This window comes from Anomalospiza imberbis, chromosome 8 (genome assembly GCF_031753505.1).
Source record: "Anomalospiza imberbis isolate Cuckoo-Finch-1a 21T00152 chromosome 8, ASM3175350v1, whole genome shotgun sequence".
In the NCBI taxonomy this organism is placed as follows: Eukaryota; Metazoa; Chordata; class Aves; order Passeriformes; family Viduidae; genus Anomalospiza; species Anomalospiza imberbis.
Genome location: NC_089688.1, coordinates 18,061,892 through 18,075,762, shown reverse-complemented (window position 1 = coordinate 18,075,762; position 13,871 = coordinate 18,061,892). Strand labels below are relative to the sequence as shown.

The 13,871-nt window shown below is 43.2% G+C and overlaps 2 protein-coding genes across 4 annotated transcripts in view; both read left to right on the top strand.

The window, feature by feature from the left end:
• ERCC6 (ERCC excision repair 6, chromatin remodeling factor) overlaps window positions 1–3,002 on the top strand; it is a 44,134-nt gene extending 41,132 nt beyond the window's left edge. For all 3 annotated transcript variants that reach the window (XM_068197586.1, XM_068197584.1, XM_068197583.1), the window contains one exon: window positions 21–3,002. In XM_068197586.1, the coding sequence (XP_068053687.1) occupies window positions 21–449 (429 nt within the window). In that variant the 3' untranslated portion in view covers window positions 450–3,002. The remainder of the gene's footprint in view (window positions 1–20) is intronic.
• A 4,963-nt stretch (window positions 3,003–7,965) lies between these two features.
• LOC137478061 (bone morphogenetic protein 2-like) lies at window positions 7,966–13,829 on the top strand. Its single transcript, XM_068197582.1, has 5 exons — window positions 7,966–8,567; window positions 8,680–8,819; window positions 9,550–9,666; window positions 10,786–10,987; window positions 12,595–13,829. Exons 1-5 carry the CDS (start codon window positions 8,078–8,080, stop codon window positions 13,026–13,028), a joined length of 1,383 nt encoding a protein of 460 aa, XP_068053683.1. The 5' UTR covers window positions 7,966–8,077; the 3' UTR covers window positions 13,029–13,829.
• The last annotated feature ends 42 nt before the right edge of the window (window positions 13,830–13,871 follow it).

Below are 13,871 nucleotides of genomic sequence, written 5' to 3'. Positions count from 1 at the left end.
GTTTGTGTGTTTATTTGCAGGATGAAGATACAATAAAGAAGCAAAATATAAGGAAGTGTAGTTCCAGTGAGCACTTCAATGGAAAATCTGGAGAATCGTCATCTAGTGCTCTGGACTCTTCATCTTTATTAGCTCGTATGAGGGCAAGAAACCACCTTGTTTTACCACAACAGACAAGGAATGAGGGCGATGAGAATCATCAGCCAGCACCTGCCCCAGTCCAGGGTTCGACAGAATACGATGAGCTGCTTGTGGATCTGCGGAACTTCCTGGCGTTCCAGGCCCGCGTGGACGGCGAGGCCAGCACCCGGGAGCTGCTGCAGGAATTTGAGTCCAAACTGCCTGCGGAGCACTCCTGTGTCTTTAGAGAACTGCTCCGCAATATCTGCACCTTCCATAGGAGCCCAAACGGGGAAGGGGTCTGGAGGCTAAAGCCAGAATTCCGATGACCTTTGATCAGTGAAGGCACCTCTGTGTTCAGCTGACCATCATTCTCCTCTCAAAGGAAGAACTTTGTGTGACTTTGAAAATATTGAAGTATTTTGTATTCCTGAATTAATTAAGGCCTTGAACAGTCAGTGGTGCAGGACTTGTTGCAGGCTTAAAGCTAACTTAATTTGTGATTGACACTATTTATATGAAAGTGCCATCTACCTCATAGATGAAACAATACAAACTATCAGCACCTTTTCTTCAAAAGAAATCTTAATATAAATAGGATGAAGAACATATACTGACCTGACCTTTTATTACAATAAGAACCATGGATGTTGCCATGTGTTGTAAGACTTTGATTTCTGTGAAATTACAGAAAACTACTTCCTTGATTTCCTGTTTATTACTTGAATGGTCATAGGGCACACAGTGTGCCATCAAAAAAAAAAAGGGGCGGAGGGGAGATGATTGTAGTTAGCATGAGAGATTCACTTGTACTGACAAGTGCATCAGAATAATTTTCTGTAACTTGCATCAGTAGTGAAAATTTTGTTGTAATGTTTAACTAACTTGGGAAAGAACTCTAATGCCATGAAGGTTCGACCACAAAAAATGGAAAGCGTAGCAGGATAGAGTTTACTGACAATTGATAATTATGGAAAACTTACTAAATTCCAGAGCAACCATTAATACCATAATCAGCAATCCAGTTACAATCCCATAGACCACTGGCAAGTGCTTGCTTTACAATATTTCTTAAAACTGAGGTGACAATAACTGTTACATTTGTCACAGGTTGTGGACTTATAATTGAAATTTCACTAAATATTCATATGTTTCACTGTGATTTATGGCCACTTAACATTTTATACCTTGATATAGACTGGGGTGTTAGCTGGTCAGAGGAGGAAGAGTGTCACTGTAGTTTACTCACCATAATCATGTTGGAGTTGGAGCATATATCAAAGTTACATGTCATTCATCTTCTGTAGGTAGGGAAAACTTAAAATTTCTTGACAGTTGGGTAAGCTCTAATACCAGTTATTTGTAGCAAATCCATGTACAACATTAGGTCTGTTTTCAAGGTACTCGTGTGCTGCACAAGGAAATTTTAAGGTGGAAAATGTGGACAGATTTTGAGAAGAAAACCACATTGTTGCAGCAACATTAAATTACTGTATGGCATAAACTAGGAATAGATACATGTGCCTGATGTCCTTCCTATCCCTAAGCTATGGAAAGCTGAGCTAGTTTTAGCTTTTTTGTTCACTATGAAATAATCTTGTTTACTTTAAGTGGAAGTACAAGTATTCAAAGATGAACGGTGAAACAAGAATGCAAACTTTCTTTTTGTAAAAAAAAAAAACTTTTAGAGACTTCTAATGGCTTCTCCTCTTGTTTTTGCTCAATGATAAAGGGTCTGTAGAGATTTGCAAGAAGTGGTGCTTCTTGGCTTTTCAGAGGCTGGAATTGGGCAGGGCAGACAATTCAAGAATGTTTCTTTTCCTAATAGCATTTGAAGATGGGATTTACAACATCTCTTTCTCTGATCCCATTTATATTCCCTCTTTCAAAAAGGGTAAAACAAGGAACTTGGGCTGCAACTGCTTTTGATATGACTTGATATGTCATGCATAGGGATGCATCTCTACTTATCCCAGCAACAAACCAGGAATTCAGCAGTCATCAAAGCTGCTGTTGTCACCTTAGCTGTTAATTTTGGTGTCCTGTTTTATTTAAACTGCCAATTTTAAAGACATCATTCCTGTATACTAAGGAGAGTTTGCAGCTTCTTGATCTGTTAATGTAAATAGACTTGCATGTACTTTTTATAAATTCTTGTCTTTTATGGACTTATTAAAAAAGGAAAAACAAAAATGTGTTCTAGAAGTCATTGGGCACTGGGAAGAGTGGGCAGGGAGGCATCTCCTCCTGTATGCTTTGCATACAACCAAATGATTCATATTATCTTTCATTATATTTCCATTATCCATACAATTTCAAATAATGCATCCTAACTAGCTTTTTTCCAGTACTTGCATTTGATGAAAATCTTTAAGGACTGAAAAAGTACTAATATAATACTCAAAAATATTTGTAAGTAGTTGATCTCAAAAGCATATGTGATTAAAGATTTACTGATTTATTGGTAAAAGTTTTCCTAGACTGTAATATAGGTACTATACATTTTAATGAAGAGTTATTTCAGAAAAATTCTACTTTAATTCCATAAAAGATATGATTTTTGTTTCTTTAACTTTACCTATGTAAAGTGAATTCCTTTCACATCTTCACAGAATATCTGAAGCAGATCCTCACTAACAGTGTTGCATAGTCAAACAAATCTTGTTTTTTAGCTGTCCCAGTTTCCAAGTACTTAATGCTGTGGTTGGCAGTTGCTATTTTATCTGCATGATTCAAAAAATCACTCAGTTGGAATGCGTGTGTTCTTATATTTTGTTTTCTTACCTCAGTCAAAAAAGAGGATAAAGAAAAATCAAAATACAGATGTTAATTTAGGAATAAAGGTGGGAAAAAAACCCACTAAATCTTACTAAGGAAAGACATGTCAGCATGGAACAGTGATTATAAACTTTAAATTTAAAAAAACATACCACAGGGAACTACTGAAAATTTCTTTCGTGTAAATATGCTAAAAGCTGAGCACCATGCTGCTGTGGGATGTGACCTACCATTTGAGCAAATACAGTTGAATAAAGATCTAGAAAGCTAAATAGCAGAAGCTTTGATTGCTCAGTTAGCAGTTGTGGGAACTGTGTACACTGCTTAGGTAAAACATGCTGAATTGATAGTTTAACAGCAGAAGTTAAAGCATCATAATTGTTCCTTCTGGTTTCAAACCATATTTGTAAAGGGGGAGGTAAAAAACCTTCTTGCTCATGAAGATGTTTTCCCTTGTCCTCCCATCCCATCCTCCTTTTGCATTATTCCAGGTGCTTACTCTCCTGTATTCACCCTTTTGCTGAAGATGTATAGCCAACCAACACATCTCTGTTGCAGAACTAAATTTTGATATAGAGAAAAAAAGACTTAGCTAAAGGTTGTAGGCCTTTGACTTTTCTGGACTATAATGACCCACCACAAAAGAAATGTAAATTGCTGAATGGATAGATTGATTAGAAATGGTAATTAAATACGGTGTTTTAAAATGCCTAGCTTCTGTCTGGCTCAGCTTGTTCTTAAAGGGCTGCACCATGTGGAGAATTGAGGCTGTTGCAGAAAATAAATATCATCCTCCCAAATAAAGCTATGAAGAAGTGGGGGTTTACATCTGCAAGTTTTGGCTTCAGGTGACAGTCACCTATAGACAGTTGTATTCAAGTCATAAAGTCAGCTTTGCTTTTGATTCCAAGATTGCTAAACTTGGCTAAATGTTGCTGTCTTCTACTGCTGCAATTCTCTGCCTTTCAATAGGCTATAACAGGAGAGACAAACTTGATTATTATTTTCTTCTAAAATAATTTCATTTTTAAAATAAGGAAATGGGTAGATTAATAATTAAACTGATGGGATAATAACTAACTTGAATTCCTTTTGCATACTGCTGTGATTAATATGTAAAATCCAGTCATTACAGTTTAAGCAGTTTTCTCTCTTGAAGGGAAGAGGTGTTAAGGAACAGTGGAACATCTGTATCAGTGATTCAGCAAGGAAAAATGATGCAATGCCTCTTGTGCTGCTGGTGGCTATGCCTTCTCAAAAGATATATAAAGATGGTGAAAAATTTAAATATGAAGAGGCTCTACAGCAATTTTATCCAAATTTGGCATATTTACAATGTATGGGCTAAGAATTACTACGTTTCTTCCTAATTTTTCCTGTTTCCACATTTTACATTTAGTAACATAGTCACTGAGATTGATTTAAAATGCTTGGTCTTTTAGGAGCAAGTGTCTGGAATTTCTGCTGTAAACCTCTGGGTAAGTTTGGATGCAACTCTAATTCCTGCATTGGTTTCTCCATCTGATGGATACAGTCTTTAGAGGGAAACAATACATCTTTCAGGTCCTTCAAAAATGCTTCAAGAAATGATAGCACAGTACAAAGAAGCCCTGGATGGAAAAACAGGTAATATGGTATTTTATTGTCTAGATCATTTATTCAGCAACTCTTAAGTTACACAAAACTATCATAGAAAATTGCTGAGTGCAGGTTTTGAAGGGCTTGCATAGGGCACATGTCTAGGAGTCAGAATGTGCTGGCGAGTCTGCACTTGGGAGTTTATATCCTCTGGGAGAGGTATTTATTTATATATTAGATACATGGTAAAAACACTCTGCTTCTTAGGGCCATTTATAACTCCATGTTCCAACATTGAGACTAAATGCTGAATATACTAAATGCTTACTAACTCAGTGGCTCTCTCCATCTACCCAGCCCTCACGGGATGGCTATTCTAGGCTCTGGGGTGATGTCACCACTCCTACTTCACACACTATTGCTGATGTGGTACACTCCTGTGCCTTCAGCTGAAACTTAGTAGATGAAGCTTTACTTAGTAATTCTTAACTTGTTCTGGTGAGAGTGGTTTTGCTACCCCTCCTACCACTAAAAGTGAAGAGGATTCTGACATCTTTCATGCAAGGGCCATTCCTCTTTTCTTTTTTTAAATGGGCCTAAGCTGCTATGGAACTGAGTGAAACACCTCATGTTCTTGCTCCCTGCCTGAAAAACCTGGGGAAGACTGCAGAGGATCATTGTTTCTTTCACAGAGCAGAAAAGTAATCTTCTTTTCTCCAGAAAGAATGGACCTGTTGTGAGTCATTAAATTAGGAACTACAGAACCAGCACAGAAAACATGGGAAGTGTCAGGCAGCTGTATTAGGAAGCAGCTTCCAGCCTGCTCTACCCACAGCTCCTACTGTTCATGCTAATGTGACACAAGTGAGAGAAGGGATGGTGTGTTCTGACCTGAGCTCTTCTTCCTTTCTGAATAGCAGGGTTGGACTTGCCCTTCAGTCCAAACTTGATGAAGTTCTGAAATGTACAATGAAGGCTCCCAAGTTTGCTGTGCCCACTGATAGCATGCAATAACCATGCTTTTTCAATATTGCTATGCTATATTCACCACAATGACATCAAAGACCATGTGGCAGGCCATACAATAAATACCCCCATTCTTACCCATACACTCTACCTGAGAGCCAGATGATTGTGAACTCTTCAGACCCAACAAGCTGTTTATCCAGTCATTTGAGAGAGAAGGGAAAGCAGTGCCAGTGCTGAACTCTAGAGAATCCACCTAAAATTTTAAGTTAACTACCTGTCATAGTTCCCTGCAGATGCACAGCTTTTCCTGGGCTCCCAAAGCCACACTACTCACAACACGTAAGTTGAGAGAACCTATTTTTATTGTACGGAACAGGGAGGTTGAAGCTTTGCACTAATTGCAAACCAGGACTTAGAATCATCAGAGGAGCTATGACCAATTCCTGCATAAGGCTTACATAAGTGGTGAGTCACGCAGTCTTACAAAAGAATAGGGAGAGAGGCTTTCATTATGTTGTTTGCCTAATCAGAAATATGAAAATAAAAGAACACAGCACTCAGTGGGTTACGTTTGGCTAACTGTAGGCTGAAATCTCTGCAGTTGCACTACGATAGAGACATTTCGTTGTTTGTGGTCCCAGCTTATATTAAACAGAGAGGATTTTTTTCATAAATCTTTGCCTCTGGGGCAGAATTAAGGTTCTTTGGGAACCCTAGCTATGTGTTCCCAGACATTAATGTCTGGAAGCAGCATCCTGAGAGTAAAAATGAAGGTATATGCCTAGAGAGGATACTGGGAGTAAATGAAGAGACCCAAGGGCAGGGTAGGGTTTGTGAGGATAAGCATGTGAAGAAGCAGTGGAGTGGAAGCAAAGCTTTTTAGGTTGACTGAAAAACAGTGTAGTGATGATTTCTCCTGTCTTACTAGTCTTCTTCCAAGCTCTCAGGCAGGCAGCTGAATGGGTAGTGTTTTATCCAGCACTGTTGTTAGGCATGAGCTGAGATACCTGCATCCCTTACAAGACAACTGGAGAATTTTGAGGATCAAAGTTGGCTGAAGCTTTATGTTCTGCCACAGTGCTCTTTACATTGGTCTGATTAAGCCACCACTGCTTCTCATTTTCCTCCACTAGCCTTTTGCACTTCATGGGGCAAAAATTCGGGACTGTGTGGAGCTGTGGCCTCTTTGTCCCCATCTTATTCTCCTATAGGTCCATCTGGTTGCTCAATGCAAATACTCCAGTCTAACATCGTGTGGCTAAGCAGAGGAGCCAGCAGACATTTTTATCTGCCCCACAAAATCCCTCCCAATACTTTCCTACCTGGAAAGAGGGCACAGCACAATGTGGCACAAGAAGAACAGGCACTGCTGCATGAACCATCAGGAAGGTCTATTTGCTCCTCTGTAAGTTGCCAGACTGCCTTGAAAAGGATGACTATGCAGGATCTGTAGGGCTGGGGTTGGTTCATTTGGGCTGGTTTTCCGTTTTAGTATATCTTTGCGGATGGGGGGTGTGGAATCCCCTTCATCAACCAGTGGGTGGGGAAAAAAGGCAAATTATTGAAAACTAATTGACTCTGGGAAATAGTTAAGCCTTAAAATAGCTCGTCAGAATGTGTATTTCCGCCCCTATCCCTGAATACTTCGAAACCTGGCTGTTCTTGCTGCACTGCACTAGCAGACCCCCGGACTCTGTCCTTAAAGCCTCCTCCCCCTGGGCAGCTGTGGGGCCGGAGTTAGAGCCTGGGGAACTGCAGCCTCCGTCCTGCAGCCCGGCCAAGCCCCTGGCACCGGGGCCGCACCAGCGGCGATTCCGCAGGCTGTGGGACGGGAAGGTGCCGGGGATCCCGGACATTCCGCAGGCTGTGGGACGGGAAGGTGCCGGGGATCCCGGGCATTCCGCAGGCTGTGGGACGGGAAGGTGCCGGGGATCCCGGGCATTCCGCAGGCTGTGGGACGGGAAGGTGCCGGGGATCCCGGGCATTCCGCAGGCTGTGGGACGGGAAGGTGCCGGGGATCCCGGGCATTCCGCAGGCTGTGGGACGGGAAGGTGCCGGGGATCCCGGGCATTCCGCAGGCTGTGGGACGGGAAGGCGCCGGGGATCCCGGGCATTCCGCAGGCTGTGGGACGGGAAGGTGCCGGGGATCCCGGGCATTCCGCAGGCTGTGGGACGGGAAGGTGCCGGGGATCCCGGGCATTCCGCAGGCTGTGGGACGGGAAGGCGCCGGGGATCCCGGGCATTCCGCAGGCTGTGGGACGGGAAGGCGCCGGGGATCCCGGGCATTCCGCAGGCTGTGGGACGGGAAGGCGCCGGGGATCCCGGGCATTCCGCAGGCTGTGGGACGGGAAGGTGCCGGGGATCCCGGGCATTCCGCAGGCAGGGAAGTACAGAAGCTCTCGCCTAGGTCCCAGTATACTTTTTCTTGCTACGGCAACGACGGGAAACATCAGCTGCACTCAGCAATCTCCAAATCAAAGCCTTTTTCGGCTGAAAAAAAGAGACGGTCGATTCAAAGGAGAGGGGTTTCGCAAGTGCGGTGTTCTTGGCTGACACCTGGCCCTTTCCCCGGCAGCCGCTGCGATGCCAACGAGCGCACGGCGATGCCCCATTGAGTCCTTAAGCGCCGCTGATGGCCCGGGCGCGGCGCGGCCGCCCCTGCCCGGGGCCTTTGGCCCTCGGGGCTGCGCGCCCTGACCGGCGCTCGGCGCACTCGCCTGGCCGCGCCCAGCCGGGCCGGGCCGGGCCCGCGGAAGGGCCGCTGCCCCCTCACGCAGCGCGGTCACGGCCGCGGGGCGCCCGAGGCGGCCCGGCCGAGCCCGCGGCGCCGTCCATGGCGACCCGCCCGCCGTGCCTGTGGCTGTGCCTGGCCGGGCTGCTGAGCCTGCGGGCGGCGAACGCCCTGCCCCTGCGCCCCGACCCGCGGGACGCCGTGCTGGCGGCGGCCTTGCAGCGCCTGCGGGAGGTCTTCGACATCGAGGAGCTGCCGCCCGACGTGCTGCCCCGCAAGAAGCCGCCCCAGTTCATGGTGGATCTCTTCAACAAGGTGGCCGACGCCAACGGCATCACCCGCGCCCCGGGGCTGCTGCAGGGCGACGTGGTGCGCAGCTTCGAGGACCGAGGTGGGCGCGGGGCGGCGGGGCCGAGCCCGCGGTGAATCCCCGCGGAGCCCCGCGGCGGGCGGGCCAGGCCCGGCGGGGTCTGGCACTGTTCCTAAAGAAGGGTCTTTTCCAGTTCACGTGGACCATCACCACTTCTACTTCGACATCAGCGCGATGGAGAAGGGCGAGCAGATGCTGAAAGCCGAGTTGAGAGTCTTCAAGCTTAAGAGGACACGTCGGTCCAGAAGGTCCGACATTCAACACTTCTGCAAAGTAAGTGGGGAAATAGTTAAACACTTAATTCTGCTATCTTTGTTACTAATACTGAAAATAAGGAGTGCAGCTACGTGCCACACGAACCTGCTGTGTTGTTATTTTTGTTTTGTCATCCTCACTTTTTCTTTACCTCCAACATGCAAAGAAGTAATGCAAAGTTTTGACTTTGGCTCTACGCAAACCTTTGTGCTATGGCGGTGAGCTTTCCCTAAAGATACTAATGTCAGACCTATCCCAAATGTACTTTTATGGGATTTGAGATGTTTCAAAGTTCTAATTGAAATTTATCTGCTGGAGCTGCTCCGAAAAATAGTAATAGCAGCCAGGGATCCATGGGAAAACAGGGCGGGCAAGGAAATTTAGTGTCTCTATTTCTCTGGCAAAGGGCAGGATTGGACTTTTTGCAGACCTGAAGGCAAGTACGTGGAGGAACAGAAAACTTTGATGGTATCAGGTGTTCAAAACAGGATAGGGATGGTTAGGATATTTTTCGATAGTATCTATATCTGGTATCCTGCCTCTGAATACATCTAGAAGTAGATGTATGTAGCGATAACTGTTTTCCTCTTCAACTGTCCGAAATCTACTTTTTACCTCTTTTAGAATGACAGTACAGTTTTACAGATGTGATGTAGCAGAAACCTGCATAATCTTCATCCTCCTAGTTTGCTGTAAGAACAATCAAATTAATTTCTTCTTGTTTTTGTTGTATATTGCTGTTATTTAGGTGGAAGTGTATGAACTCTTGGAGAGTGAAAATAAGCCACATATAAAACATCTCATTGCATCAAGGTTATTGTCCCTTTACACGGAAGGCTGGGAAGTCTTCAACGTCACACGGACAGTAAGCAGAGAAATCTGACTTAATTTTTTTTTCTTAAACTTTTGAGATGACCTTATAACTCCAGCATAGCCATTAAGCTGGGTTTTGAGGTCAAATTCAATTCAAACAGAAGGACAGCAACAGAGGGGAGAAGCTTTCTCTCTACCCTTAAAAGTACACCTGGTGCTACCTGAATTAAAGAAGTGTTTATGAGTTGCTAGGAGCACAAGCATGGTGAGAACTGAGTTACCCAAATGTAGTCGATGGAGGGACATCAGGCTGAGTACGTCGTTGTCCTTAGGCATTGGTTGCCTACTAAGAGTAGGTTTTCATTTCTCCTTTTTATTCTGGCAGCATTTCTGTAGAGCAGTATTGCTTCAACGTTGTGTTTCCGGAGTTTATCATGGTTGGATTGCTTGTCATTCAACTTCCCCCATAGACTTCTGTATTTGTGAGCTTCAAGATTTGGTTTGTAGCTATCCATAAATTGTAACAGGTGAATGCCTTTCTGTAGCAAAAGAACCCACACGTGGTTTAAAGCTGTACTCTGGGACAGTGTTTTTCATTGCCTATGCTTTATGATCAGACTGAACAGCGTGCTTGGATGATTGGTTGAGTTCCATCTTAAACCATGATATTCCTGCTAGAGAATGACCTGGCCTAATCGATCAGTGTGCAATTATAACAATTAGAGAAGTAAATTTGCTTGTGAATTTCTTCAGATGCCATGTTTTTTACATTTACATAAGTCTTAACAGTATGAAAAGTCTGGAGACTTAATATTACTGTGTTCAGATTGGTACAAAAAAATTTTGCTGAAAGTCAAAGAGAGCTTATTTTAATATTAACTTCTACACTCAAGTGTTCACTGGTAAATTCTCTGAAATTAATGATCTTTCTGTAAATGTAGCTTTGGGGAATGCATATGCTATTTTGTATTTTTAAGTGTTGAATTACTGGTTTAAATATTCAAGTCAATGGAGTCTCAGCTATACAGTTATCTCACTTCTATTACAATATATGTCCTTATGCTCTCATAGCTTGTTGCCTATTCTCTTTTCCTAATATAAACATTGCTTAATTATAATGCTGTAATTAGAATATTGAAACAATATTGTTTCTTTTCCCTGTCTTCACCAGGTTTCCAAGTGGGTTGGAAACAGCAGCTCCAACCATGGCTTTTGGATAACTGCGACACATGTTTCCAACCATGAAATGGAACACAACGTGGTTACATTTGCCAAGAGCCAGAGCGCTTTGCAGGAGAGCAGAAATGCTCTCCTTGTCCTCTTCACGAACAGTAACAAACGGAGGTCTCACAGCTTTGCACCCTCTGCTACAAGTAAGTGCTCTTTTAGAATATGAATTGCCTGTTCATCTTCTGTTGCCTCCTGCTACCTCACATAGAGCTAACCTCAGTTATTTACTTGCAGTATTGAACAGGTTTGAAGTTCAGCTTTGTCAGTGATCGAAATTTGACTTGATAGTCCTTTCTAGTAGGTCACCAGCATCCTAAATTGCCCCTCCCCTCACAAAAACTGTGTGTGCCGGAAATAGTCATTAATCCTAAAGAGAATCCGGTTTGTTTAGTTTGTAAAGGGGTGGAAGTTCTATTTTTTAAATACTGCTTATATTATTTTTGTGGTGGTGAAAATTGCATGAAAATTTTATGTTAGGTTTGGTTTATACTGAAAAAAAGTCAGTGACCTGGAATGCTTTGTCAAAATTCTGGTAAAGTATCTGTAAGTAGTGTCATTAAGTGTGATTTTAAGAGTGAAAGAGGTTGTTAAACAAGCAATTTGAACTTCTCTGTCCTTGTCTTGGTTTTTAAGCACCTGTTTAACTAATTAGCATTGTGACTACAGGCTGCTTTCATCAAAGACAACGCCCTCTGTGCCTTAAAATACAAAACAGTGTCTTACCTCTCCCACAGGCCTTAGTGTAAAATCAGCTAAGGCTGGATTTTAGGCCCTGATAAATGCAAAGAGCTTGAAGGAGGGGCAAAAATGATGCTGTTCTGGCTTTCCAGGCTTTTCTGGTAAACGGTTGTATTTGCATATTAGAAGTTAGGTAGGACTATATTAAGAAGCAGGTGGTGAAATTGATTAAAAATAAAATTTAAAAATGAAAAATTGGTCTGTTTATTTTTGTTTTCCAAATAAAAAATTAATAGCGAAATCCTAGATCCAGTTTAATGACCATCAAGCTCTGCACGGGATACTGTGTCAGGATTGAGAAATTTCTTAAGGAAGAAACTCTCTAGACCTCCACGTTGTTAGTGGTCAGTGACCACACATTTTGTTCTACATATCAGTGAGTTCTAGCTTGTGTACATGGATCTCCATGGATCCCAGGGCTTCTCAGAAGATACTTTAATAAAGCATCCTATTGTCAGTACACTTCATTCCTTAGCAGTGTACTGTAAACCTGGTGGTGGTATTTTTTAGGATCAAAAATTTGAAACATATATTTTTTACAATGTTACTTTGCACATTACCATGTTTCTGCAAATTCTGCTTTGCAAGTGTATTGTATAGCTCCTGGGAGAATACTGGAGAGAAAAAGGCTGTGATCTCCACCATCTGTTAGCACTGCCCAGAATAATGTGTGTTGTAGGAGTGGCTGTATGAAGACAGTTAATACCATTCTGACTAGATTCAGCCCTGAAGAGGAACTATGGATTTCAGAATATTTGGTAGATCATTGTGGGGTTTTTTTCTATTTCTGCTGAACTGGGGCTTTTCCAGGACACAAGATTTGACAGATTTGGAAGTATGGCTGAAAAGGCAATTGAATACACAGACCTTCTGGTACTTTCACAGGTTAGGTGCCATTTTAAAATCTAATCTGAGACTTCGATATAGATTTACTTGATAGACTTTCATGCAGAATACTGTACTTTGTAAATAAACTTTGTTTGTGAAATATTAACATACAGCTTCCTTTCAGAATCAGAAACAAACCCTGCCAAATCTGATGCCTCACGTTTTTCTCATGACACTGCTGTCATGGAGAGCAGCAGTGCCAGCATGGGCAGGAGACCCCGAGCTGCCAGAAGCCCATTAGCAGCATGTCACCGAAGGGAGCTCTATGTAGACTTCCATGCTATTGGCTGGTCAGGATGGATTATTTACCCAAGTGGATACAATGCATTTTATTGCAGAGGATCCTGCATCTTCCCTTTGGGGGAAAGCCTAAATGCAACAAACCATGCTACTGTTCAGTCCATTGTTTATACACTGAAATTGTCTCAAGATGTCAGCATGCCCTGCTGTGTGCCAGATGAATTGAAGTCCCTCAATCTTCTCTACTTTGATGACAAACAGAATGTCGTCCTTAAAAATTATAAAGACATGGTGGCAACAAGGTGTGGTTGTCATTAGCAAGACATTTTTTTTCTCTGCAGTTGGTGTGCACCTGGATTCAGCTCCCCATTTGCCACTGAAGATACCAAAGAAGATGGCATTTCAGTTTTCAGGGCAGGAGAGACAGAGACTGGTCTGTGCTTCAAATCCTTCTCCTCTCATCATGGCTGTGGAAAGGTGGCTGGCTTGTGAAGCACTGCGGACTTCAAGACCTCCATAGAGTGCCTGTACACCAACGAAACTATTAAAATCAGGAACTTGCTATGTGAAGGAGTTGAAACACATTAAGTTGACTGTTCAAATTAAGGTCTTGTTCTGTATACCAAGGCTCAGAATTTCTAGTGATTTAACAGGCATGGCATCCTGCCTCAATCCAGGATGGGATGCAGGTGTCAGTAGCACAGCCTTAATTAGTTTTGGCTGCATGATCCAATGGGGATGTGCAGTCTTACTTTGAGCTTTCAGGGTAAGCATTTGCCCAGAGCTAATTTCAGAGGTTTCTACCACTTGTAGATCATGCATTACCAGGAAACAGACTTCTTCCCCTGAGCGTTATGCAGCTCTACCAAATGCAGAGAACTCCTCATAAGTCCCCATGGGACTTGCTAGCCAGTCTGAAGGAGCCCATAGGTCAGTATTTGTCTAGGAATCAGCATACTTGGCTTCTAACTCAGGGCTGCAACTCTGTATGGTGAGGCCAGTGCCAGTCTCTGTAATGGCTGTCAGGGTGTGTGGCACCAGAGATTGCCTTTGTGTATTTGCTGTCCTGTGGGATCCTAAGCTTGGGTCAGAATCCTCGTGGTTTAGCAAGAAAGAAAACCATGAAGCTTTGGAGGCCCATTAGAATGCTAGGTACTGGCC

Excerpts from the sequence above, each read along its gene's own strand:
- LOC137478061 (XM_068197582.1), top strand. The coding sequence starts at position 8,078 with ATGGCCCGGGCGCGGCGCGGCCGCCCCTGCCCGGGGCCTTTGGCCCTC. Across the intron at positions 8,568-8,679 it reads GCGCAGCTTCGAGGACCGAG|TTCACGTGGACCATCACCAC; the intron begins GTGGGCGCGGGG and ends GGTCTTTTCCAG. Across the intron at positions 9,667-10,785 it reads TCTTCAACGTCACACGGACA|GTTTCCAAGTGGGTTGGAAA; the intron begins GTAAGCAGAGAA and ends TGTCTTCACCAG.